Below are 27025 nucleotides of genomic sequence, written 5' to 3'. Positions count from 1 at the left end.
AATATATCCTTGTCTCTTTTCATTTCTGTGTCCTTTTTACAAAAAAAAAAAAAATACAACTTTGCAAGTTTCTACCTGAGCCATATAGAGGGTAATTAAATCTATCTGGATAGTTTCTGAAGAAGCTACTGATATAATGTTATCATCATCCACGCTTGTTCATCCAGTAATTAAACAGCTTTTAAGAAATGTTAAAACTAAATAAAGAAAGAAGCCTCATATCAACTATTTCATTATTTGAGAGTCACACAATGTGCTATCGTTTATAAACATTAAAACCTTGTTCAGCTTTTCGAAAATGACACAATGACATAAATCATTTACTTGCACTTTATTTTTATTTTGTAATATACAGTAGGGGCACATTTAATCTCAGATGAGTATTGTAGGAAATTTTGTGAAGACGGCAGTAGAGCTGCATGAACTGAGGTCTGTGCCAGTGTGACAAATGGCTCCAAATTTGTAATGGGACAAGCTGACAGAACTGAAAATTCAGAATCTTGACTTCAAACCTGAGATTTGTGGAGTATGTTCAAAGTTTGTGTGTTCTCTTTTTGTCCATGTATGCTTTCTTAGAGTACTGTGTTTTTCATTTAATACTGTGCGTCTGCGTGGGTTTCCTCTGGGTGCTCCGGTTTCCTCCCTGGTGCATTGGTGTGGTAATGTGCCTCACTGGCATTACCAGCAATTAAATAAAATTAGTTCAGTGTCCTCTGCAGTGTTAAAAGAGAGGCATTTGTTTGAAAAAAAAAAGGACAAAAAAGTATAAAGAAAGGAAGGAAACTTGCCTGTTTCTTTTATTTTAGATAATGCAGAGAGACGTCTTTGCTGACGATATGAGCACCATTTGGGAAGCATCGCGGCGGTTCTCGTGTAGAGGGGAAAGGCGGCCCTGCCATTGACCGGTGGGGTGGCATTGTCTGTCTTCCACTCATGCGCGTGTCTCCCGCAACTTTGTAACATTAGTAGAGCAAAAGAAAGTGCTAATCACCTTAATAACAGTTAGAAAAGGAATCCCGTATTTGCAGTTGTCTGGGCTGTATCTCAGGGATGGAAAAAAATTAAAAGTGCTTACTTTCAATTAAGGCAGAAGCGCAGTCTCAAAGGCCGGCACAGCTACGCACACCACGTTTGCTGCTCGAATTTTTATAGTAATTGTGCGGGACAGGAGACGCCACCTTTCACAGACACGTTCACGTCATCACGTGCCAGTGGAGGGATGCTGTAGAGCAGTTTAATTGGTCGGCGCAAAGGGGGTCTTCTGGCTAGATCTTGCTAACAGAAAGGATCTTGGTAGATCTCTGCCTTGAATTTACCAAGCACTACAGCTTGTGCCTTGATTATTGTAAATATTTTTTTTCTTGTATATATAATTTGATAAATATCTCTGGATTAACTTTGGTGGAGGTATTTATTGGGTTGTGGTTAATGGTGCACTGTTTATTTTTGTATATACACTTTTTCTCTTTTTCTGTATTTTGAATATTTTTGTTTTTGGTAAATCCTGTACTATACACTGTTTGAAGGAGCAGCTTCCTGACTTGGATCACTGTGGAGGAAGACAGTTTTATATTGGTTTTGTCCTTTACTGTATTGGACTGTGTATTGATATATAAATTCCACAGGACATTATTTTTGTTTTCTTTAAGTGCACCTGTAAATAAAACCTCACTTTATTTTTCAAAAAACCCAACCTTTTTGTGTCCGTGTCTTCCTGTCTTACACCATCATCCTGGTCATGATTGTTCCCACATACTAGACACCTAGAGTGTAGGCTGGTGACCCCAATTCCCACTACACAGGGTGTCACAATTGGCGATCCTAAGTTGTCCCTAGTGTGTGCTTGGTGTGGGTGTGTGTGTGTGTGCCCTGCGGTGGGCTGGCACCCTGCCCGGGGTTTGTTCCTGCCTTGAGCCCTGTGTTGGCTGGGATTGGCTCCAGCAGACCCCCGTTACCCTGTGTTAGGATATAGCGAATGGACAATGACAGTGAGTGTATTATGTTCTCTGCCATGGTTGCTAGGATGACATTTGGCTTATCTAGGACTCTGTAATGGAATAAGCTTTTAAAGAAAGTCGCTGCATCTGTTAATGAGTTACTGCTAAACAACAAAACTTTTAACTTTTTTTGTATTATATAGAAATAACTAACTATAGCCCCTATTCAAAAATAATCACTTTTTCTTTATTAAGGTCAGTTATGATCTAGAATAATAAGATTTTTCAGTTATTTATATCAGTTTATTTCCTTATTTGTGAAATTGTCTTGAAATCTATTTGTGTATAAAATGTACAATTAAAAATGCTTGCAGAAAGGATAAAAAAGCTATCATAATTAGTCATAAATTATAGAAACACTTTCTAGATACACTAAAATATTTGCCAAACTATGAGGTTAGGGTAACAAAGACAAATGTTAATGTCATTTTCAATGTAACCAACAACAGAGCACCTCAGAATAGAGGTTTGTTTTATGCATTTGCTCTGTTTAGCCCTTGTGGATCTTGGCCCAGACACAGACAGACAGACATCGTTGGTTCAAACCCAACCACGTTTATTTACAATATATCACTATTTACAAGGTGCACACAACCCCAAAACTCCCCCAAAAGTCCAGGCCTTTCTCACACTGCCTTCTTCACCGCCTCCACTCCTCTCCACCAAGCTCTGTCCTTCTCCTCTCCCGACTCCAGCCACTGAATGGTGGGAGGTGGACCCTTTTATAATCACCCAGATGTGCAGCAGTCATCTTCCCTCCAGCACTTCTGGGTGTGGCAGAAGAGCTGAGGACCAGGGCTTTCCAGGCATCTGGGGGCCCCCTGGCAGTGACCACGGGCCCCTATAGGATTGAGCTTCCAAGCTCAGTTCCCATAGTCCCCAAAGCCACCAGGTCGGTCGATCCCTCACGGTCTGGAGGAGGTGTAATCCCTCCTCCGGTCCTTCTGGGCATCCCAGCTGGGTGCCAATCCCACCCGCTTGCCATGCCTTATTCTAACCTGCCCCAGAGGTCGAATCTGATAAGAAGAAGTGGGCTTGAAAGAACAATCTAGACCATGCTGGTATTACAGGCCTAGCTGAAGGGACTGAAGGTGAAGACCCTTGGGATTTCATACTCAGGGTCTCCCAACATGATTCCTGAACTGAATGCTAAAAGAGTAGAGATTATTTGATTGGATCATATTCACTCAGTTAAGCCAATAAGCTTCTCACGGTTAAGGTGAAGTCTCTTTGTTTTACTGACAAACAGTGCGTGTTGATAGTGGCCCGGCAGCTTTATCCTGATTTAATTGTCAACACATTTTTGAAAAGGAAAGTCATGCTACCAGTTAGCAAACCTTTACAGTTTTTCTGAACACTGAAGGTAATATATGAGAGGTCCTTCAAACTCCCTTGAGTCTCCTGAAGATGTTGTGCGTTGTATTGAAGATTTTTGCTCCACTGGAATTCTGTCAATTTTGTTCCAGGTGGAACTGCTTGCAAGTGTTTGTCTCCTATAATGTTTAACTTGAATGGAGTTGCGGAGGGCTCTCTGCACTTAAAATTTCAGTGACAGATGATGAAGCTGGATATACTTATCCCCTTTACAGGGTTTTCCATAGGTGGGCTCTGTTGATGTTAATTTTAATTTTATTATTGTTAAAACATGCTGGTTGTTAGGTTCTTATACAGGGAGCTGATTCTGACTAGGTAGGTTTGTGTGTACTGAAGTTTACTGGAATAACATACTCCATTATTGCAGTTTCCTTGTATCAAAAGAAGTGCACTCAGTCATGTATTGATTGGATTTATTCCATATGTATTCTGGCTGTGAACTGTAATTCATGGCTAATTTCATAATCTTGTCCTGGAACTTACACTGTCTTATCTCATCTAGTAGTCACTCCTGTTGTTTGTAATTCTTGCATCAATTGAGGTTACTCCATTGCAAAAGATTAATCTAATGACCAGGGACATGGGGAAGAAATTCTAACTGCTACTTCTGTGTAGCTACTGTATGTCTTTCTGTACTCAAACCAAAACATATGGCACCATGTCCCTGTCACGGTCTAACATGCAAGTTAAAATAATGTGCTTGAAGTGACAAGTTGGGCTATGTAATTTACATATTAACCGAACTAGGCGATAAAACAATGGTTTTTATGGGGGTGTATGAGAGTGTGGTCTTTAGCCCCATATTTGTTCTCTTATTTCTTGCTGAGCAACTGTTAGATTTCCCTGACTACATGATTAATTTGCTGAAAGATGTGAATACTATAATTGAGCCACTTGCTTTTGATTACGTTTTTCCACTATTTCACTTCATTTACATAATTGCTATTATGGTTTTATACCCTGCCTCTAAGCAAATTTTCTGTTTTTTTTTAAACATTGGTGTAAATCTCAGTTGTATTGATTATATTTTTATTTTTCAGTCTCATCTTCAGTACATTTGGGATGTTACTTTCTCATCCACTTCACTGTCAATTCACAATCTTCATTTATTTTAATTTACTATACTCACACAGTGTGCTGCAAAGTGGAAATTTAATACTGTTTTTGTAAAGAATTCATATTTGTGTGTCTGTATGAAGCTTGAAGGTATTTCAAAATTTTAAAAGTGGGTCCCTAGCTAATCCTAGTTGTAATGGTTTTATTTGAGATAACTCTATTGCCTTTGCAGCACATATTACTCGGGAGAAGAGCAAAAGGCTTATATAGTAGGAAGTTGACCTCTTAACACTGGAACAGTCTCTCATTTTTTCTCTTAATGAAGCTCTTAAGTAACAAATTTCTTTTGTTAAAATTGAATGGATTGCTCTGTTGTTTCATTGGGCAGAATTCCAGATGCATTATATTGTGCGCCTGTTACTGTTACTATAGCTTTGGCTCAATTTCTGCCATATTTCTGCACAGTTACAGTAATGAAGCATTTGCCTCCTTTTCTGCTTTCAAAACACAAAATAGGAATATAATTAAAGACTCCACATTTATTGATGCTAAATCTGTGTAATTTTATTCTAAACTGTTTACTTCAAAATATGTTCCCATAAATGATTTTGATACATTTGTTTTAAAGTTAACTATTCTGCTTCTCTCACATTATGATGTGGCTATACTTAAGGCCTATACTGTCAAGAACTATCACATACATTAAAATCTTAAGAAGAAATATAAATCTCCAAGACCCTTATGTGACTCTTGTATGAAATGCTGAAACAATGCAATTTCGAAGGGGCAACCAAGGCCTCTTTTAAATATGCAGGGATGTAAACAGAATGGTGGCTAGTAGCTCAAGCCCCTACTCCTTTCCCCGCATTAGCTCTCTTATTGAGAAATAAGCATTTGCTTTTCTTTGTAAGAAACAGAAAAAACATAAGCAGTGTGCCTTGTTGAAGCTAAGTAGGCTACAACTGCTATCCCATACTGTATGTAAATAAAGTGTGTTCTGTAATCATTATTATTATTACCTCCACAAAATGTGTAATAATTAACCGTAAATTCAATTTCAATAGAACTCTTTCTTTGACTGATTGTGATGTTAAGTTGCTGGCTTATTGCGTAGACTCTGTGATGACTAAAGTGGTGCATCCTAACGAGAGATGTATGTGTTCAAGAGTTGACTCTGATAATAGCCAAAGACTATTACAAATTTTGAATAATACTAAAAATTCTCAGTTACTAGTGGGATTCATGTTCTTGGGTGCAGAAAAAGATTTTGAAAAGGCAAATTGGGTATTTCTGTGGAGAGGTATAGCATGTGTCGGTTTTGGACCATAATTGGTTTAAACACTTTGTGCCAATCTAGTAGTGGCAATGTATAAGTAATTCTATAATGTGTCCTTCTTTCCCAGTTCACATAGTCGAGGGTGCCCACTTTCCCCCATTGTTTTTGCACAGTCTCTAGAGTATCTCGTTATTGCATTTCAGAAGTCAGCCCACATAGTTACACTCAAAATTTGTGAGTCCTCGTGTTGTTTGTTAAATGTGGACAATGTTCTTTTGTTGAGTATTGCTGAAGTTATAAGATTAATTGGACTAAATGTACTTTGTTCACTCTTAATTGGTAAGGATACATTGGTGAACTTCACTTGCAATATGCAATTAACCTTGCAGTTTAGATATCTTAATAATTATGTTTCTTTAGTCCCCATTTTTGTAGGACAATACAAATATATGACTGTTTTGTAAAATTTAAGGTAGCCTAACATTGTTCTCATTACTTCTTCTAACTCAAATAAAAATGAATGGGGTTCCTTGTTTCAGATTAGGTGGGGAGTCAGATAATACCATTCCCCACCCAAATATTGGTCCAGATCAATCATTTTCAAATTTATCTGTTAGACAACAGATATGCTGTTCTCATTTGGCGCAAAGATAAGACCATAATAGCATTTCATCCCATTAGGATCTGGTGTTTTATACTCTCTCACTTACCCTGGCCAACTGTTGAGTCATCCTAGGCCTTTCTCGTCCTCATTCATTAACACACTAAATTGACTTAGGTTCTGATTTTATCTTGTTTGCTTCAGACATGACGCCATGAAGAAAGGATGCTTAAGTGTACCTTTAAATTTTTAATAATGTAGATCTGTTAATTGGAGGCCAGCATTACAGTTACCCTCTATGTACTTGGTGACCTGTTCATTACAGGCCCAGGACTGCATACTTTCCAGGAAATTAAATCTGTTATATAATGCCCTTCCCTCCTCCCTTTTTTAAACTACAACCTTGTGAATGGCTGTACAAGTCCTTGGGACCACATCAAATTTTATTTACTGTGCATCTTTATTTTGAGTCCTTAGTTCTTCTTTATTGATTGGCATAGGTCTGGCATCACATCTTTTTTTTTTTTGAGTTTTTTAAATTTACTTTACAGACTTTCAATCAATCATACTATTAGGACACTAAATACAAAATATGTGTGCAGTGTCCTTATTCAAAAACATTTTGTCATTTGATCTGATTAGGCTTTGTCCTTTTTATTTGTATTGCTGATAAATGTAAAATAACAAACACTGGAAAATGTATTAAAAAAGAAGTAACTTTAAGTAATAGTTAATGGTATAAAATAATAATCAGGAATTATTTTTATCAATGTGAGAAGTTGGAAACTCATAATTAAAATATACTTTATATGTATCATTACACTAATAATAAAACTTTATATTTAATGTGCAAATAATTATTAGTGAGATTGTTTGTAAACTGTATGTACACTTCATTGAACACATTGTTAATTAAGAGAAATGTGCCTCTTTAATTTTGTTACCAGCACAAATAGAATGTACAGTATGTTTATTGCATTTATTCCCATAGGTTCTTTACACCAGTTGCACCTCATTTGTACCTTTTATATTTAATCTTATTAGCTCCCTGAAGGTGTGTTAGCCCATAGCAATCCAAACCGATATCTCACATAAAACTAAACAAAATAGCTGTACATCGTAGCTAATTTAATTTATTGTAATGCCTAGTTTTCCCATTTGATTTGCACAAAGAGTGTAAAACAGTTTAAGTGTGCATTATTTCATTTAGACTTAACAACAGATCAAATATCAAACAGAAAATTTAAATAAATGGATGGAAAAATGGCTGCATTTTCAAGCACTTATTGAAAGAAACTTTAATTATGTTTTTGCTGTGTTTCTAATAATTATATATCCATCTAATCATGGGCATCTGCACCCCAAAACCTGTCCCTTATGCCCCCAACCATTATAAGCATTATTTTTTTAAAAATGTTTTTTGATATAAACTAATGAAATTGGGCTGAAGCTATTAACTGTATTTCTTTTTCAACTTTACTGCCATTTTGATAACTTTTCAAGCTCTGCATATGCATACACCAGTTGTCTTTTACTCCTTAGCACTATATGACTTCAAGTCAGAAAGTATACCAGTTGCTGAATCTTATTACTTCCTAGGGTTTGAAACAAACTATAAAACTAGGAAATTCAGGAGATGATAGATTACATAACTTGTTTAAGAAACAGATCTATATTGCAACTGAGTTGGTAGCTAGATGTAGTGTTGATCAATGAATTTCGGGAGTGTTTTTTGCAGCAAATATGCTGTGTTCTCTGGTGACCTTGTTCACTGAATTTTTGTTTGGAAATTTGCTGTTCAGCCAGCTTCGGCAAATATTTTTTTCTAAATGCTCCATGATAATTTGCAAGGCCAACTTGTCATCACAGAGCTGTTATAGCCAAGTGCTGAACTTTGACACATGCCTACTGCAATATCATTGGCCATCACTGTGTCACAAGCACGTTAGGGGGAGAAAAAAAAGCCATTTCAGCTACTGAGATACACTGAAGCCTCCAAACAGTGTTGCTGAATTGTTTCCCCATCTCTGACAGCACTTTTTTCTTTCACTCATGGATATTTCGCCCCAGGGGCTCTTCAACTGCCATATTTGGTTTGGTTGTTGAACTTAAAAAATAAAAATATGTCCTGAAGCCACAAAGGTTCAGAAGCACTGCCAGATTTCCATTTTGCTTTAAAATATAATTTAAAAACAAAAAACTTCTTTTTACACCAGCACTTCATGGCTAATTATGCATGCATTATACTGTGCCCAGTAACAAACTCAAAATAAGCTTTAAAGAAGCCCTCACCCTTCTCTCATCAGAAAACACAGGACACACTGTGAAATAATAAAAAACAAAAGATTTATTATTATTTACAAGGTGTTTCTTTATTCTAGATTGAAGAAGAAAGTGCAAAACATCTGCACAGATACATTTGAAATAAAAAAGACTGTGCTTAAGATTGCGATTGAATGAAAACAAACCAGTCCCATGTCCCTGCTTTGGGGCATGGCTAATGTATGCCCAAAGATTGGCACTCCCTAGGCGAATGATCTACATTATATTTACTTGTTGCTAGTTTGTGGCCGTTTGTTGTATTTTATTTGTGGTATATGTTCCATTTGCGTTTTTTGTTGTTTGTAGCGTGGTGGCAAAGTGGTTACCATGCTCTTGACAGTGACACAAGCAGTGGTGTTGAGGAAAAAAAAATATTACTCGATATTAGCTTTACTTCCCATTAATTTAATTTGCTGTTGTTCCACAGATCATTTGCAAGAACTAAACATGTTTAATAATTTCTGTTAATAAACAAGCACGGAAGTCTGATTTTTGGTACTACTGTATATCTAATAGTCTACCAATGCAAAGTCTTTAAAATGTGACTTTTTAGATGTCTACACATACTGTAAGTTTTTACATTCAGATTAACCCTTCTGGCAAGAAGACACTCTGGCTGCATCAGTATTGGCATTGGTATTGGTATTGACAATGTTGGCCTCAATATCACCTGGTATTGGAGCGAAAAGAAAATCAGCAGTATCGCCCATCACTAGCTCCTACTCCAGAGTATGTATTTTTTGTTCAACCAGAAACAGTTGTGTGTGGGACTCGGTGATGAATTGTACTGGCGGGTTGAGCACAAGCCCTGGTGCCATCTTTCAAATCCATTAGTAGTTTGAACTTTGGAGAGTTACCAGTGAAGATGGAGCACCTCACTTTGTAATATATCAGTCTTTATAGCAGCCTCCCTGATGTGTCATGCCATGCGCTGCATAGAAGCAATAATCTCCCCTGTGAAGTGACAATCGATTCAAAGCAGTAAGGTAGGGGGGTCCCCCATGAACTCCCGATCGCGCTGCACTTTGCACTGCATCACTCTTCATAGCTGCCTACCTGATTCACTGTGCCATAAACTGCATATTTTCCACAAGGATTACAGTTTCTGCTGTGCAGTTCGAATGCAACACATAAAAATGGCCCAGAGCCTACATTGTGCAGGAAATCACTGTTTCCTTAAAATAAAGTTCCTGCAATGAGAAAATGGTTATAGTCAGCATTTCAAAACTTTTTAAAAAAACATGGGTAAAGCAAAGTTAGAGAGCAGAGTGAGGGGGTCCATTATAGTCAGCTTCATGTTTTAAACATCCTTGAGCTTAAGTTTAAAGCCACTTCACCATGGGAGAAATCTACTTGATGGACCATGACAGTAAATGGTGGGCTAGGGCTTGGTGCAGCTTTTTTTCGTAATCAGTTTATAAAGGAGAATTCTTGAGTATTATTTGTAATTAACACATTAAACTATTTGATAACAAAAATAATGCAAAAATTTAAAAAATCAAATAATTCTTGACTCCACTTTTATTTTTAAGCTGCTCTGGATATTGAGGTTGTTTGGTGAAAAGTTCCAGAGGGATTTGTCACCTGAGACTCTCAGTATGTTTTGCATTCCTGCTGGTAGTCAGTCACTGCAGCAAACAAATCTTCAAGGTCTAAAAAAGGGTAAAACTGAATAAATAAAATTACAATATCAAATTAAAATATTAAAAATTTCAGATCTAAGACCTACCTGAGTCTCAGTAAAGCATTGAATCCACTTTTGAAAAGAGATTTTTTTTTCTTTTAAAATTTTCCTTTATTCTTTAGTACATATATAAGTAAGGAATCTTAGGTTGCAACTGATTTTTAGTACAACTGATGAACATGTTTTATGCAAAACTTGTTAAGTAATGAGCTTAAAAATATTTTATTAAATTCAGCTGGGAATAACAAGATAAGAAATAGAAAAATGCAGTAAAAACTAAAGCATTTATAATGTGGTATGTATAATTGCATTAAGACAGCAGCAAGAAAAAGGAAGTGCTATTATCTTAATAAAGGTAATTGCTAAACACTTTGACTGAGCAGCCAGTATGGCTGCAGGCAGAGTTTCTTTTAACAACTGAATGAAGAATAAAATCTTTACAGAAATTGTAAAATAAAAAGGTATAAACAAAGAGGATTATTTACCTTAAATAATTCCTCATTTAAAGACAGAAGACAAGAGCAGGATTACTGAGCGTCCTCCAGGATTATAAGGATTACTCTTTTTATTTATAATTGATTATACAATGCAGGCTATACAATATATTATTTTCTGTAATATTATATACTTATATTATAATAAATGATAGCTGGAATAGGTTATATTACTGAATTTTATACATATTGTAAAAAGGAACACAAAAGACAAAGAGTTTAGCTTCAGTAGGGCACTCCATTTAATGTCCTAGAAAAAAAGAAACGAAAATGATGAATAAGCAGTTCTGCTTAGTGATCAGAGTAAAATCATTCTTTTATGCTTGGAGTTCTGTCTTCATCCAAAACAGGTGCAGCAATGAACATTGATGTGTTTCAGCTCTGTAAATATGTGGCACACCAGATGGGGCAGAGCTTGTGGTGATTCCAACAGAAGTGATGTCAGTCATTCATCCATTCCTTTGTTGTGACACACCAGACTGTGGTCAGGTGCATCCTGTTTGCTTTAATTGTCCTTAAGATGTGCCGAGTACTTGACTGGAGTCCATCTGTGACAAACGGAATTGATTGGATATTGCTTAACATAAGCGCACTCCTGTATATATGAGGTCCCACAATTTACATTTCATTTTGGACAAAAACCAAGCCATAAAGTCCAAGGAACTATCTATAGACCTCCATGATTAAATTGTGGCTAGGCACAGACCATGGCAGGAGTATAAAATTATTTCGAAAGTTTTGAGTGCTTCCAGGAGAATAGTGGTGTCAATAAATGTGAAATGGAAGCCGCCAGAACTCTTCCTAGAGTTGACCATCTAGCCAAACTAAGTACCCAGGCAAGAAGGGCCTTGGTCAAGGAGGTGAGTAAGAGCTTATGGTCACTCTATTAGAGCTTCAGAAGCTTTGTTTTGATATGGGAAATCACTCCTATCAATCAGGCATTCATGGTACAGTGGCTATACAGAAGCCCATCTTAGCTTAAATGTTTCTGACAGCCCACTTGGAGTTTGCCAAATGGCATCTTAAAAAATCTGAGAGAAGTGGGAAATATATTCTGTGGCCTGATTAGATAAAAGCTAAACTGTTTGGGCAGACCTCCAAGCACCGTGTGTGGTGAAGACCAAACTCTACTCATCATCTGCCTAATACCATCTCTATGGTGAAACATGGTGGGGGAAAGCATCATACTTGAGGGAGTGTTTCTAAGTGACAGGAACAGGGAGACTGGTCAGAATGGAGGGAAGAATGAATGCAGACACAAAGATTCAGGCAATGGTTCACCTTTCAGCATGACAAGACACAAACCATACAGCCAAGACAATAATTGAATGGTTTTGGGGCAAATCTCTAACTTACCTTAAGTGGATGAGCTAAAGCCCAGACTTAAACCCCATAGAACATACTGTATGTGGAGAGACCTGATGATGTAATGAAGTACAAGAGAATCTGCCAGGAAGAATGAGATAAGCTGTTCAAATCAGGTGTGCAAAGCTTGTAGAGACTTACCCAAGAAGTCTTCAACCTGTAATTGCTGCCAGAGGGGCTTCTACAAAGTTTTCAATTAGGAGTCTGACTACTTATATGAATAAGAAATTTTGGTTTGGGATTTTTAAGGAATTTTCAAAAGTTTCTTAAAACGTGTTTTCACTTTGTTATTATGGGTTATTGAGTGATGGGCACAAATGGCAAATTTATCCATTTAAAATTAAATCAACAACACAATAAACTGTGCAGAAAATGAAGGGGTCTGAATATCCTCTGAATTCACTGTATACATACACATTTATTCTAATATTCCTACGTTATATTTTGCTAAATGCACAAATGAATAAATGTTTTTTTAAATTAATAATTTGCCCCAGACCCTTAATATGATATTTATACTAACAAATATGATACTTGTCTCATGTTTTCACTGTCTTCACATGCATTCTTCTGAGATTTTGATTTCCAATCTGTGTTTTGGGTCAATTGGTGATTCTAAAGTAGTCTGATGTGAGTACTTCATCCAGTTTGGCTCCTGCTTTGCACTTAATCTACTACTCTAGGCTCCTGCTCCCTGTGGCCTTAAATTTGAATTAGTAAGCTCATATAAATGGACAGATGAGTTTCTGCTTTGCATGTAGCAGTACTGGCACAGGTTTTGGCGCCCCAGCACCTGGTATTAGAGAAAGCAAATTTAGAGAATATTGTAAATGATTCTTATTTTGAATTTGCTTGTTAATATCCTCTTTGTATGTGGATAATGCATGTTATTGACTATTATTAGACAGCTAGTGTGTTAGCTATGATGAAGCGATTTTTTTTTTATATTGGTGATGCGGAGAATAATTTCTCCTCAGGCAGAAAATTGCAAAACCTTCCTATTAAAATGCTTTGAACTATTTTGGTAACATTTCCTAGAAGACAGATACAGTGAATTATTAGGGAAAATGTATAATTTTGATTTAAATATGTGGAAAATGGTTAGAGTAGATTTTATACTGCTGGAAGCATTATCTGGGAAAATGAAATTATAAGTGCAAGAATAAGTGTGAAACAGCATCATGGTTCTTGACAGTTTATGTTGAAAAGGGTAACACGACATAAATACTGTAAGCCACTTAGCAGCCCCACTGATAATTTCAGTGTAATGCATTGCAAAACTGTTCTTTTTCATGTTGTATGGCAATGCATACCTAATACAACAGGGGTTTTTTATCACCTACAAAACACTGACAGTGTCCAATTCTGTTCCTCCTCTGCTACAGAAATAATTTTACTCCATCATGACCTCTTAGCTGGATTACAGCATGTTTTCTTCTCATGGCTAGTTCCATAATCGCTTACCCAATATCATCTAGCTGAGTTCTTTTTTTTTTGTGCTAATTAACATATAATGTGTTATCTCTCTCTGACACCAGGATAAGTCAGAGTACCCACCTTATCTTCAGTCTTCTGTCTTCCTTACTTGAAGTAACTACCTTGTCTTCGAAATATCTGTTTTCTGTATGTAAAAAATCTCAGAGTATATATGTTCACATACACATGCAAATACAAATAAGCAGCATTTGTATTTTATTAGCCAGCATTGGCTCCTGTTTTGTGCCGCATGCTGTTGACCCTGAACTGGTTCAAGATTGATTAACATTCAACATTTTTTATTTTCTTTCTGATAGGGGATACATTACATTAGCAAACCTTGACACCTATAGAGCATAAGACACAAAATTACACCACCAATTCATCATTACTGTGATATGCATTTAAAAACATAACACTGCACAGATAATTATGACTGCAAAATGCTAATCCTTTATGTAATACAAGTGCAACATCCATTTATAATGTACTTGATGACAGTGTTCAAAGTGTTGAATCAGTAGGATGACATTTATTATATCATTTTTCAGTAAAACCTCACAGTTTTCCTCTTCATGTTGCTATAGCAGTCATAAAGTAGTTCTGCTTTCTGATGTCATGACATAAGAGGGTATGTGCACATTGTTACGCAGACTGCTCCCTCATCTTTCTTCTCCAATACTTTTTATTATTGAACATTTTTTGATTTAATGTTATTTAACATCCAGCCATCTATTTTCCAACCCGCTGAATCCGAACACAGGGTCACGGGGGTCTGCTGGAGCCAATCCCAGCCAACACAGGGCACAAGACAGGAACCAATCCCAGGCAGGGTGCCAACACACCACAGGTTATTTAACATTAAGCTATATTTTATTTTATCTAACATAGGCATTATCAGCTCCACGGAGGGCTACAGTAACTAGTTTTTATATGCCGCAAACAGAGGCATTTTTGTGGTTCTAATTGGAACCAATTGTCTGACTTCTTGTTTTTGTACTTGATCTTTGAAGGTAATATTAACCAAAAGTAAGAAACTCAATGAAGTCGACACATTTACTCCCTCAACAATCCCTGATATTGTGTTATCATTTATCTTCATTTAATTCTCAATGAACAAAGTCAAATATGAGTGGCAATCAATACTGTTTACATACAGTCATATTACATTATTGGAATTTAGCTCTTAATCTCTTGATTTTATGTAAAATATTGCAAGGACATGGAAAATGGCAGAACACAGTTATATAATTTTCCTAATACTCCTATCCGTAATATTTGATTTTCATTCAGTCGTGGTGTAAATACTCATATCCTAATGGAAAGTGTTCTTTTTGCAAGCTAGAACAGGTGTGGGTCCATATAATGGAATACTATTTCATCTTTCTTCATAGGGCACAGTAAGTCATTTACCATATTCTGTCCTAGTATGTCCAGCAAACTCTTTTTTTGTGTAATTATACATACTAAAATTATTTGTAACAACTTGCTGCTATATAAACATGGGATAATGAGTGTGAGAATTGTCAGCTGTAAACTTTTTACATTAATTATTTGCTCACCTTCATATCTGTGAATTTACAGTACAGTATTTTCATTTTGTACAGTCAGCACTAATACCTTTTATCTTTACCTTGTGTTTCCAGTAGACCAATTCCAAGTGAACACCTGGAGTTAAAACATCTGAATAGACAATAATGCTTAAAATATTTCTTTAGCTCCAATAAATAAATTCACATTTAAATTAATCAGATTCTTGCATGTTGCTCTTCCACATTATCACATTGGCTAAGCTGGGCTGAGTTATTTGGGGTTCTTTTGTTTCTTTTAGCTCACCTGTAGAGGATAATAGAGTGTAAGCAAAGCTATTAAGGAGGATAGAGATACAGCTATAGTGAAAATGCAGAATTTAATCTGGATATATTTGATCATGAACTAACAAAGTATACATCTTTAGTAAGACAAACACAGGTTATGAGACTGGCTATTGAAAACCAGCAGTCAAAGTAACTGACTTTTATTCTCCAAATCTAATGTGTATCATGAATGGCGCTGTAATTGTTAAGTGTGGTGTCAGTCACACCTTCTATTTAACTGACTGTTGGATAAACAACTTTCAAAAAAGTCAATGTTATAAACTTCTATTGTTATACTTGGACATTTTGTGAAAGTGTTTATTTGATATTTGGATTTCAGTCTTCACACATTATGCACTTCATGTCTACATTTTGTCAATTACTACTAAAACATGAAAAACGTTTCTGTTTTAGCTATGTATTCAACAATTCCTGCCTCACATTTCCTGTCATCCTACATTCGCCCAGATCATTGTAGACACGGAACACACATGAAATGTATGTATTCCAAATAACAATATATTATTTACCCTATACAGCTCCAGGCACCTCACACCCAAATAAACAAACTTGAGCTGGGAGAACTTTTTGTCTGACTTGAGCTGCAGCGGTAAGAGGGGTGGGACAGCAGGCTGCTTGCTGCTTGTGCTGATCGACACATTTGCAAAACAAAAGACGCTAATGGAGAGGTGCGAAGGGATTTAAGATGGCCTGGGATTATGAGTTTTTTCGTAGTCTTCAGGGATTCTAGTGTTAAATACAGGAGACTGAGATTAGATAGGGTATTACATATTCTCACAGGTAAGTTTTTTTTTTGTTTTGTTTTTTTTGTTAAGAGGACAAAGCATAAATAATTACACAGTTCAGTCAAAAACAGAATCTATCAAAATGCTGAGCATTTCCTAAAATGTATCAGACAAATAGTAGAGATATTTCTTCTGAACCTCTATAATTTGAAACATTTTGTGCATGTTTTCGGCTCACAGTCAAACCAGAATACTTAGTGTCCTTCTCCACGGAAAAATGCACTACACTGCACCCCACCCTCAGTGTTTCCTGGTAGCTTTCCATTTCTTTTCTTAATTCCTGCACATTAGGCTGAGAATATATCTGTTCTCCTTATTGGTTCTGAAAAATGCAGTGACTCTACATATTGAAACATTAGTTTATGCAAATAATACATTTTGTCAGTGTAATCCAGTACAGTACTGTATAATAATTATAATGTATAATGGTGTTCCTGTATCCTTTGACTTTCAAACACTGCTCTGCTTATATAATAAGACCAAATGTGTGCATATCTGAAAATTTTACCTAAACAGCTGTTTATACACAGCAACATGAATCCATTTTGTAGATTAAAGAGAATGTGAAAGAAACTTCGTATTTATTAGACAAGCAGTTAAGAAGTGAAGTTCTAGTCAGTCATCAGCTACCAAACCTATCCATGACAAGGTGATAAGCGATCGCATGTACTAAAATTGTCTTGACTGAACCATAGTTGTACTTAGCTATTAGCTGCCTGACTGTAGCTTATTTGGTGCTTTGCTTTTGATGTGTTAGCTGCTGTTGGCTCATTTAATTAACAATTTCTAGTGACAGGACCATAGTTTTTTCTGAATGTTGTTTTTTAAAAGTAGACAGTTTTTGTTAGACATTTCATACAGTTACAAAGCCTGATCTGAAATGTCATTCTCAATATACCTATGCTAGAGTACTGTCCTGCTTTCAAAGAGAAAAACATCTTTACTCTAGTCATTTATACCTCTGAACTGAACACTTGTACAGTCTGTTGTATTTGCCTACAGGTTTTAGATAGAGTGATCTGTAACAATTAAACAATCACTTACATGGGAAGGTTAGATATATGGTACATAATGAAGTGAATATTTGTTGTGAAAAATATTTTTCTAAGGATAACGATCATATATCCTTTGACAGCTATGATAAAAGTAAAAAATTAAATGGCCAAACATGTCTAACATATACAACAACACAGCAAATGACTAGTCACAGCCCTTGTGCCCAAAATGAACTCAGGGATACTACAAGAGGCCTGAATTGCAGTTCTATTAGTATTCAAATTCAAAGGAGCATGAGCAAAGCAAACGCCCACAGTATCACACAAATATTCTGTGCTCTCCGTAGTTTAATCAAAGAAATGCACAACACTAGTACAGTTTACCAGTCAGATGACATAATACTGTTGTGATTAATAAGGCTGCTGCAATAAGACAGAATTTGAAATGGATACAGATCTAAGCCAATTTTACACACTTAGTTGCTAAGGTTTCCTCATGAGAGTAAAAAAGTATTATCTATCTATCTATCTATCTATCTATCTATCTATCTATCTATCTATCTATCTATCTATCTATCTATCCAATATCCAACCCGCTGAATCCGAACACAAGGTCACAGGGGTCTGCTGGAGCCAATCCCAGCCAACATAGGGCAGGAACCAATCATGGGCAGGGTGCCAACCCACCGCAGGACACACACAAACACACTAGGGCCAATTTAGAATCGCCAGTCCACCTAACCTGCATGTCTTTGGACTGTGGGAGGAAACCGGAGAGCCCGGAGGAAACCCACGCAGACACGGGGAGAACATGCAAACTCCACGCAGGGAGGACCCGGGAAGTGAACCCAGGTCCCCAGGTCTCCCAACTGCGAGGCAGCAGCGCAATCCACTGTGCCACCGTGCCGCCCCTATCTATCTATCTATCTATCTATCTATCTATCTATCTATCTATCTATCTATCTATCTATCTATCTATCTATCTATCTATCTATCTATCTATCTATCTATCTATCTGCTTAAAATTGTTACAGAATTGCTACAGTTGCCATAGTTGAATGCTTTGTTTTGGTTAAGACATTTAAGACAGCTGAGTGGGTGTACTGATACTGACTGACGTTGTAATAGTTCAGAGTATCTAGTAATATTCACACAGTATTGGCCTGTAGGCTTCTGTCAACAAAAAAAATGACAAATCTGCTACAGCAAATAGCATTAATTAGCATTAGCCTTTACAGTTTTCTCTGATAAGACTTTTATTTGTCTTTTAAATTTTATTGTACAGGGGGTGGATTCAAAAAGGTCACCTAAATATACTAAAATATTAGAACCACAACTGGACTAAATGGGTTTAGTAATAAATGGATGGATGATATAGTATATCTATTTCAAGATTTTAAGGGGTTTCCAAATTAAGCAAGCCACAGTTTTAATACTAATATATATTAGCATAAAATTAATAATATATTTCCATATTAATATAGTGTATACAGTATATGAGATGTCTGTATGTGTTTGTATACAACATTATTGAAGGAACTAACATATGGCAGAATGGAGTGTTATTTTTGGCTACTATGCCATATGTACTTAGTGGAAGAACTACAGCTCCATGTAAATTATGACTGCAAATCTGGGTCAAGTGACAAAGTAGTAGGCCGATCCATTTAATTATATACAGTATATAATAGGTTTGTGAAATAAGAACCTGTCAGCCATCCTGAAGTGCAAGACATTGGTAAGGAAGCATTGCATGACTCTCTTGTTTCTCACATGCCCTTCTCTACTGAAGTACAAGCCAACACTTCACCTATTAACTTCAGACCTTTTTTAACCTAGGCAATGGTTGAACTCTTGTCATTCTTTATGGTTTTTTGCGCTCCTGCTTACACCCAATTCCCCATTTATGTAACTACTACTCTACATGTTCCAATCCAGGCATGTAGCTAATTAAGGTTCAAGAACCAAAACTTTATGTTGCCATTTACTTACTAAATAGAATACTGTATGTTTAGGATAGCTGGTTACTTTAACCTGTTTGTTAATCTATCATTCCATCCATCAATTTGTTTTCTACCTTTACTTATTTAGTGCACAGTCTCAAGTATGGTGAGAAGTCAGTGATTATTCTGGCAGCACTTGTAGCAAACCAAGAACCAACCCTAGATGGAGTGCCAGATCCTTATAGCGCACACTTACAAACACACCTACATTCACTCACATGGGGCCAGTTGACACTTACATCTGTTTTTTGAAAAAGTAATTAAAATAAAAACATTTCAGGAAAGAAATTAAAGGTACAAAACCTTGAGTTATAACAAAAAAGAATATACTGTATACAGTAGTCCCCAGGCCTCAGTTTAAGAATCACAGTTTTACCTTCCATCCATCCATTTTCCAACCCGCTGAATCCGAACACAGGGTCACGGGGGTCTGCTGGAGCCAATCCCAGCCAACACAGGGCACAAGGCAGGGAACCAATCCTGGGCAGGGTGCCAACCCACCGCAGGACACACACAAACACACCCACACACCAAGCACACACTAGGGCCAATTTAGGATCGCCAATCCACCTAACCTGCATGTCTTTGGACTGTGGGAGGAAACCGGAGCGCCCGGAGGAAACCCACGCAGACACGGGGAGAACATGCAAACTCCACGCAGGGAGGACCCGGGAAGCGAACCCGGGTCCCCAGGTCTCCCAACTGCGAGGCAGCAGCGCTACCCACTGCGCCACCGTGCCGCCCTCAGTTTTACCTTGGAAACGTCAATTTCAGTTTTCCTTTTTATTTTAATATCTTTTGTCACTTCTTTCACTATGCTATGCCTCTGGCTATTCTCTTTTCACACAGAAGCCTACTTTTCAAAGCATAAGCCTGTTTTGTTTTGGTCTCTTCTGACATTTTTTGTCAGCTGTACTGTAAATGCTTACCTCACATAAATTGGAGATCCTAAAGAGAAAACCCTAAAGTAGAAAATGAATAGCTCATACTTTTATTTAAATTAGCAATTGTTCAGCTTATATAAAGAAAGGTTTAATAGAAACTCTAAATGGTGCGGTAGTGCAAAATCTGAGGGGAAATGAATACGATGAAAACTAATGTCTACATTTTCTACAGTATATCTGTGACACACTGGATTATATTATGTGACTCATTTCTTTCTTAAATGATTTGAAATTACTGAATCTGAATTTAGCAAAATTCTGATTGCCATGGCTGTTGCGATCAATAATTTTAATAGCACTGGAACAGTGCCCATGGGTAATATAGGATGAGGTTTAAGAAAAGTTGCATCTTATTTTTCTACAGGCAAGTCTACTCAGGTATACGTCACAGTGTATTTGTGTGTGTATATATGCAGACTATATACTAAAATGTCTATTTTTTACTAATATTAATACTAATATATGTATATTTTTTTCTTTTCACTATCAGAGATCAAGAATCATATGGTGAACTACAGTATATGACATGTATTCCCAGAGGCCTTATACAATATCTTATTATAACATCTTATTGTAATATCTGTTGCATAATATACCCTGTTGAGCCAACACTATATGCCCCTCCATGTTTGATGTACAGTGTGTCATGACAAATACTCCCTTAACTATATTAAAATTATGTTTGATTTTTGTCAAAAGTAGCTGTTCTTTTGGTTCATATCGGACAGAATAGCCTTCATTGGCCTCTCACATCAATGAGTCTTGGCTGCCCAGCCCATTGTTGGTGGTTTGTGGTTTTTCCATCCTCTGACCACAGTGAGCACCTAACAAGCCTCGACATTTCAGGAATGCTCTGATCCAGTCATCTGGCCATAACTATTTGACCCTTATAAAGTCACATTATATCTTTACAGAAGTACAAAAGTGGCTCTGAACTCTTAAAAACAAAGGTGCCAAAGTGGTTCTTCAGAGTGATTCAATGGGTTCCCAAAAGATGAGCTGCTTCTAATGGAAAAAGAGTTTAAAGGAATACACCTTCTAAAAATATTTTTTTATATGTTATTTACCCCATGTGGTTTGTAGTGATGATTAAAGAACTGTTTAATCTCATGTTTTCATGGAGGACAAAAAAATGTTTCTGACAGAATGGGAAGTCATGGTGACCAATGATGGACTACAACAAACAATGTCAAAAATGTCCATGAAAAATCTCTTGTTACTCGTATTGCATAATTCACATGACAAGTCTCCCAGTTGTATGTTCACAGCATACAAAACACATGTATTTTTGCTAAAATATTGTTAAATAAATACCTCCATAAAATGAAAGTAGTTAAAAAAATGGCAGTTTGTTTCACATGGCGTCACACTTTTGAACTGAAGACAGAACTCTTAACCAATGAATTTGGGGGAGAGGCAGGTCTTCAGTTCAAAACTGCAATTGGGTAAGTAACATGTTAAAAAAATATACATCATTTTTGTGTGGAGTATTGCTTTAATCGCAAAGTGTGATTTTTACGCATCTTGTTCCAGATTCTGTTATTATTGTAAACTTGCAAGCTAAATTTGGAAAAATCCTTTCTTAAACATTAATAAAGAAAATTTTTGTTTTGAAATTTGTTTTATGGGATTCACTAAATGCAATTGTAATTATTTTATCCATTCAGGTTTAAAAATTCATCTGGAAGCAAAGTTTTTTTTTTTTTTTTTTAAATAGATTTTGCAATAACATTTTCATTCAAGGTATAATATTGATATCTAATGTAAAATTTTAGACACTTAAAGTATAATTTTAAAACCTTGAAAAACTGTTAACACATAAAAGTCAAAGCCGGGACTTCAACCCATCTCAGATACTATTCAAATTATACCTAAAAATGCATTATCCAGCAACATTCTTTTGTCCTAAGTGTGAATCACGTACTCGAGGACATCTGTGGAAATTAACAGGAAGTGGATTTAAAACTGAAGCCATAAAGCACTTCTTCACGCAAATAATTGTGAGACTCTGGAACAAACTACCAAGACATGTAGATGAAGCAGAAACCCTGACAACCTTTAAAAAGAATCTCGAGAAGATATTGGGACAGCTTAGCTATTAGCTATACAAACAGGCTTGATAGACTGTCACTTGTCAAAATTCTTATGTTTTAATTATATAACAATATTTACTGTAAAAAAAGAAATGGAAAATATAGAATAAATATTGACTTTAATTTCAGATTTTCTTTAAATTTGCTAACGCATTTCACTTTAAACAACAAGACTGCTGGTTGCGCCTCTGGCTTTGACACTTTGTATGACCCTGAAGAAGCTGCAATGTTTCAATTATTAAAATGTGAACACAATTATCCAGTTATACTATAATCCTGTATGTGGTGCTCACTATAGAAAAGTACTATTTAAAGTAAATGTATGTTTTATAGAAATTGGAACCCATAGATATATCTGTAAAATATTTTTTCCCTCTAAAGTAACTGATAAAATTATATATTACAACAAGCTTTTGTTGTGTACTGACAGCTGCAATTTTTTTTTAACTCTGTTATTTTCTTCCTGGAAAGCAGACTGATATAAATGTCCATTAGTTCTCTGACATGCACTTGAGGTGACGTTTCTTCTCTTATCCTTTCTCTTTTTCATTAGTAATTCCATCTTGCTCCTCCAGTGAATATGTGTGTGCAAGTGGAGGTTGTGTGTCAGCTATCTTAAGATGCAATGGAAATAATGATTGCACAGATGGTTCAGATGAGGTAAGTGTTCATATTTTTAAGAACATTGGGTAAATTGAGCCAAATAATTTTTTACTTCATTGCACCTGTTTTACATGTATGTACAGTATATGTGCTTACAGCTCATAAGAATTTACTGTATTTGGACATTAATGTTAACCATAATATTATCTTCGGGATTGAAATCTTGGTTATAACAAATGAATTATGGGTCTTACTGTTAGTCTAAAATATGAAAGCCTTTGAATAGAATTAATATCAGTACTTCAGTCTGTATTGTATTTAACAGGATTACAAGCAAAAATGCTGTAGACATTTCCAGTACATGTCACTGTAACCACAAACTAAACATACATCTGTTCACTCTTTCTTTCTTTCTTTCTTTCTTTCTTTCTTTCTTTCTTTCTTTCTTTCTAATTGTACTTTTTTAATATTGGGTCCTGTGGAGGTGAAGGCTAATCTTGGCAGCATCGAGAGCCATATATGTACTGTCCAGCTATAGCTTGGGTAGCAGTTTATTATAAGAAATATGTGTTAGGATATAGCGGGTTGGAAAATGACTGACTCATACTCACTTACACCAAGCCAGTTTAGTTTTGGATTTGTGGGGAAACTGGAATATCTATAAGATGTCCATGTGAACTCAAGGAAAATGTAGAAACGCACCATGGATAATGGATGGGCTATAAATTGAACTAGAGTCCATTACACCAATGGATGGCTATTAATTGTATTAAAGTTCATGAAGTAGTCAAGCAACAGTAACTGCTATGCGCCATCATGACTCGGACAACATGTGAAATCATCATTTTATTTTTCAAAATACAGTAATTACAGGTCACTAAAAAAGTACTGTAATATCCCATTTTTTTCATAATTTGACTGGGAATTTTTCTTTGGAAATTCAAGCACTCTTTTTCACAGTGCTGCCAAAAAAGAATTATAAAACTTCACAAAATTAAATTCCAAAAAATAAAGTGTCATCAATTTGTAAGTATGTTATCCCCCCTTTCAGTTTTTGGTTGAACACCTCTCCTAATTATTACAGTCCTTTTGGATAAATCTCTATTAATTTCACAAAATGTGATGAAGAAAGATTTGCCTTTTCCTTCTTGCAAAATTGTTCAAGCTCTGGCAGGTTGGGTGGGAGCAGTGATGGAATGCAACTGTTAGGTCTGGTGGCAGATGCTCAGTGGGATTAAGACCAGGACACTGATTGAGTCACTCACATACATCAGTTTAAGCCACTCTGTTGTTGCTTTGGTAGTGTGCTTCAGATTACTGTTGTTTTGAAAAACAAACTCTCTCCACAATTTAAGCTTTCTGGCAGAGGGAAGCATGTTTTCGTATTGTGCAATATTCATTATCCTCTCAATCCTGACCAGACTGAGAGTCCCTGCTGCTGAAAGACAAGCAGCATGGTACTGCGACTGCCACAATTTACATTTGGGGTGAAGTTACCTGGCTGATTTGCAGTGTTGGATATATGCCTCATCAGGCCTCAAAACGTTTTACCACATCTTTGCAGTATCTTCAACCATTCTTCAGCAAATTCGCAAGGACATTTTTTCCATCCAGGGGTGTTTCCTTGCCACTCTCCTATAAAGCAGTTTTTATGGGCAATGCTTTGGAGACTGTTGAGCCATGAACATCCTCTCCAATCACAGCCACTGACTTCTGCAGCTCTGCCAGAGTGTCATTTGGCATCAAAGTAGCCGCTGTGATAAATTTGGCAACTACATTTAGAGGGACAGTCTGACCTAGGCAGTGTGGCTGTAGTTTTTTATTTTTTTATCCTCTTCTGTAGGATGAACTGCATTGGGGTCTAAGGTTTTTCAGTGTCTTTGAGATAGTCTTGTATCTTTCCCAAATATGCTTCTCTATAATTAAATGTAGGTCTTTCTTTGAATGCTCTTTTGTCATTCATTTTAATTTTGGAAATTCTAAGTCATATTTTTGGATATAAGTGAAGGGGGGGGGGGGGGGGTATTTATCCTCATAAATTAATTGGGAACAGGTGATCCACCCACTTCCTACCCAAGTAGAAATTGAGTGAATTGGTAAGGTAATACACTCCACCTGAGCAAAGGTAGTCTTATATTTACACTTTTAAATCTTTACATTTTCATTTTTTTCTTTTTAAAATTTTTTTTAAAGGTTTTCAGTTTAGTTGTTTTGATTTTACATAATACACATAGATTTGTAAACTTGAAAAAAAATCTGAGTCAATAAAACCTAACAATAGTTTTGGGGGCTGAATATTTTTTAAAGGTGCAGTAAATACTCTGAATGAAATAAACATTAAATTATTATTGTTTATGAGCAGAAACGTAAGGCTGATATGCCATAAGAGTTGTTTATTTAGAATCCAGTTTTTGAACAACAATCTTAACTATCTAAAAGTGATATTTGGATAAGAACTTTATGAAATCAAAGCCACAATATACAGAAAACTGTCACACTGAAGAATCTTCTTCTTCCTTTTCATTTTTTCTCATTTCTGTGTGACATTGATGTTTCACAGGTTTTAGGTAGTCTATGACAATAAAAACGTGATTCTAAATAATTTAAACTGAGATTTCAGAATGGTATGTCAACAGAGTTAGTGCATAGTAAATTATCAATGAAGTACATTTTTTTGAGTCTCATAATTACTATATTTTATCACAGTATGCCATTCGTCTGTTTTGTGAGCTGTCTTTTTTTTCCCTGTAGGGTTGTATAGAACCTCAGACAAACATAATAGCATCAGACATAAGACAAGAACTTGCCATGTATGACATAGCAGTGCTTCACACAGCACAATTCACAGCAAACGCACTTAGGTTTTCTAGTTTAGGATGTTGGACGAAGCTGCGGTACCTTTAGAAAACAAATGCAGGCATACAAAGAATGTACAAGGACCACTACAGATACTGAGTGGGCCATGAAGGAAATCTAAGAGTTTGGTGTAGTAAGTCATTAAAAATGAAAATAAACCCTGCACTCTCTTTCTCCTACAATTATGTTTTAAATATTTTATTTAGGCAGCAGGATGACAGAATTCAAAGTAAGAAGGTAAAATTAAAGGTCAGTCAATTATCAAGTGAAGATTTGCTCCATTAATTCACTTCTTTCCAATATCATACTTCTTTACTTTGAAGTATATGCTTAACATATTTTAATGGTGTTGGAAAAATGTTTTTGTACAATTTTAAACTGGCAGCATGATAACTCAGTGATTAACTCTGCTGCCTGGTAGCTCCACCGTCCTGGACTCAAATCTTGGCATGGGCACTTTATATAATTACTCCATTTTTTCTCTCATGTACCAAAGATGTGCATGTGGTGAGTCTAAATTGGTTTGTTTTGAATGTGTTTTGAGTATTATATGGAATGAACTGCTACGGGTGTAGGCTCAGGTTTCCCTTGACCTTGAACTGCATGCATTACCCTGTTTTATGCCTGAGATGAAAAGACAAGCTTAAAAGGAATGTTTAACAGGACCAGGAGATGAAAGATTGGTTGTGATCAGAACTCACAGGGATTTGTTACCAAAAAAACAAAAAGAATCAAATTGTCAAGACCCAAAACATTATTCAGAAAATCAAAGTCATCGAACAAAATGGAGAATCCTGAATATCTTAAAATTCATAAACAACTCTCTGCTCTAACCACTGTATAATGTCTTGTTACTTGTCCATAAACTTGAATGACCAGCATTAGCACCATCTTAAATAGTAACGTGTCATGTGACAGTCAACTGTACACAGCAAAAGTAAAAAAATATGGAGTCACCCATGAGGAAAATACCCCAAAAAAAAGACAGCAGCCATGCAAACCAAAAAATAACAACATAGTCAACATATCATTACCCATAAAATCAAATACAAAATTGGATTTAACATGTTCCAAAACTCCACAGTTGGAAAATAAATGGTTGCTATTGTAATTGCAGTCACTTGATGTTTGGGGACTGGCATTCTTTCCAATACTGGTTACTGCTTTGTGCCCAGAGCTACTTCGTTAGGGTCTGACTTTCTGTAATGCAACAAAGTACTTTCA

At 36.1% G+C, this 27025-nt stretch overlaps 1 protein-coding gene across 1 annotated transcript in view; it reads left to right on the top strand.

Moving 5' to 3' along the window:
• Window positions 1-27025, top strand: part of lrp1bb (low density lipoprotein receptor-related protein 1Bb) — a 2167948-nt gene that overhangs the window by 2013669 nt on the left and 127254 nt on the right. The window contains exon 70 of the mRNA XM_051931086.1: window positions 22896-23002. Coding sequence (XP_051787046.1) covers window positions 22896-23002 — 107 coding nt within the window. The remainder of the gene's footprint in view (window positions 1-22895; window positions 23003-27025) is intronic.

The sequence above is a fragment of the Erpetoichthys calabaricus genome, chromosome 8 (assembly GCF_900747795.2).
Source record: "Erpetoichthys calabaricus chromosome 8, fErpCal1.3, whole genome shotgun sequence".
Lineage (NCBI taxonomy): Eukaryota > Metazoa > Chordata > Cladistia > Polypteriformes > Polypteridae > Erpetoichthys > Erpetoichthys calabaricus.
This window is presented reverse-complemented; position numbering and strand designations above follow the sequence as displayed.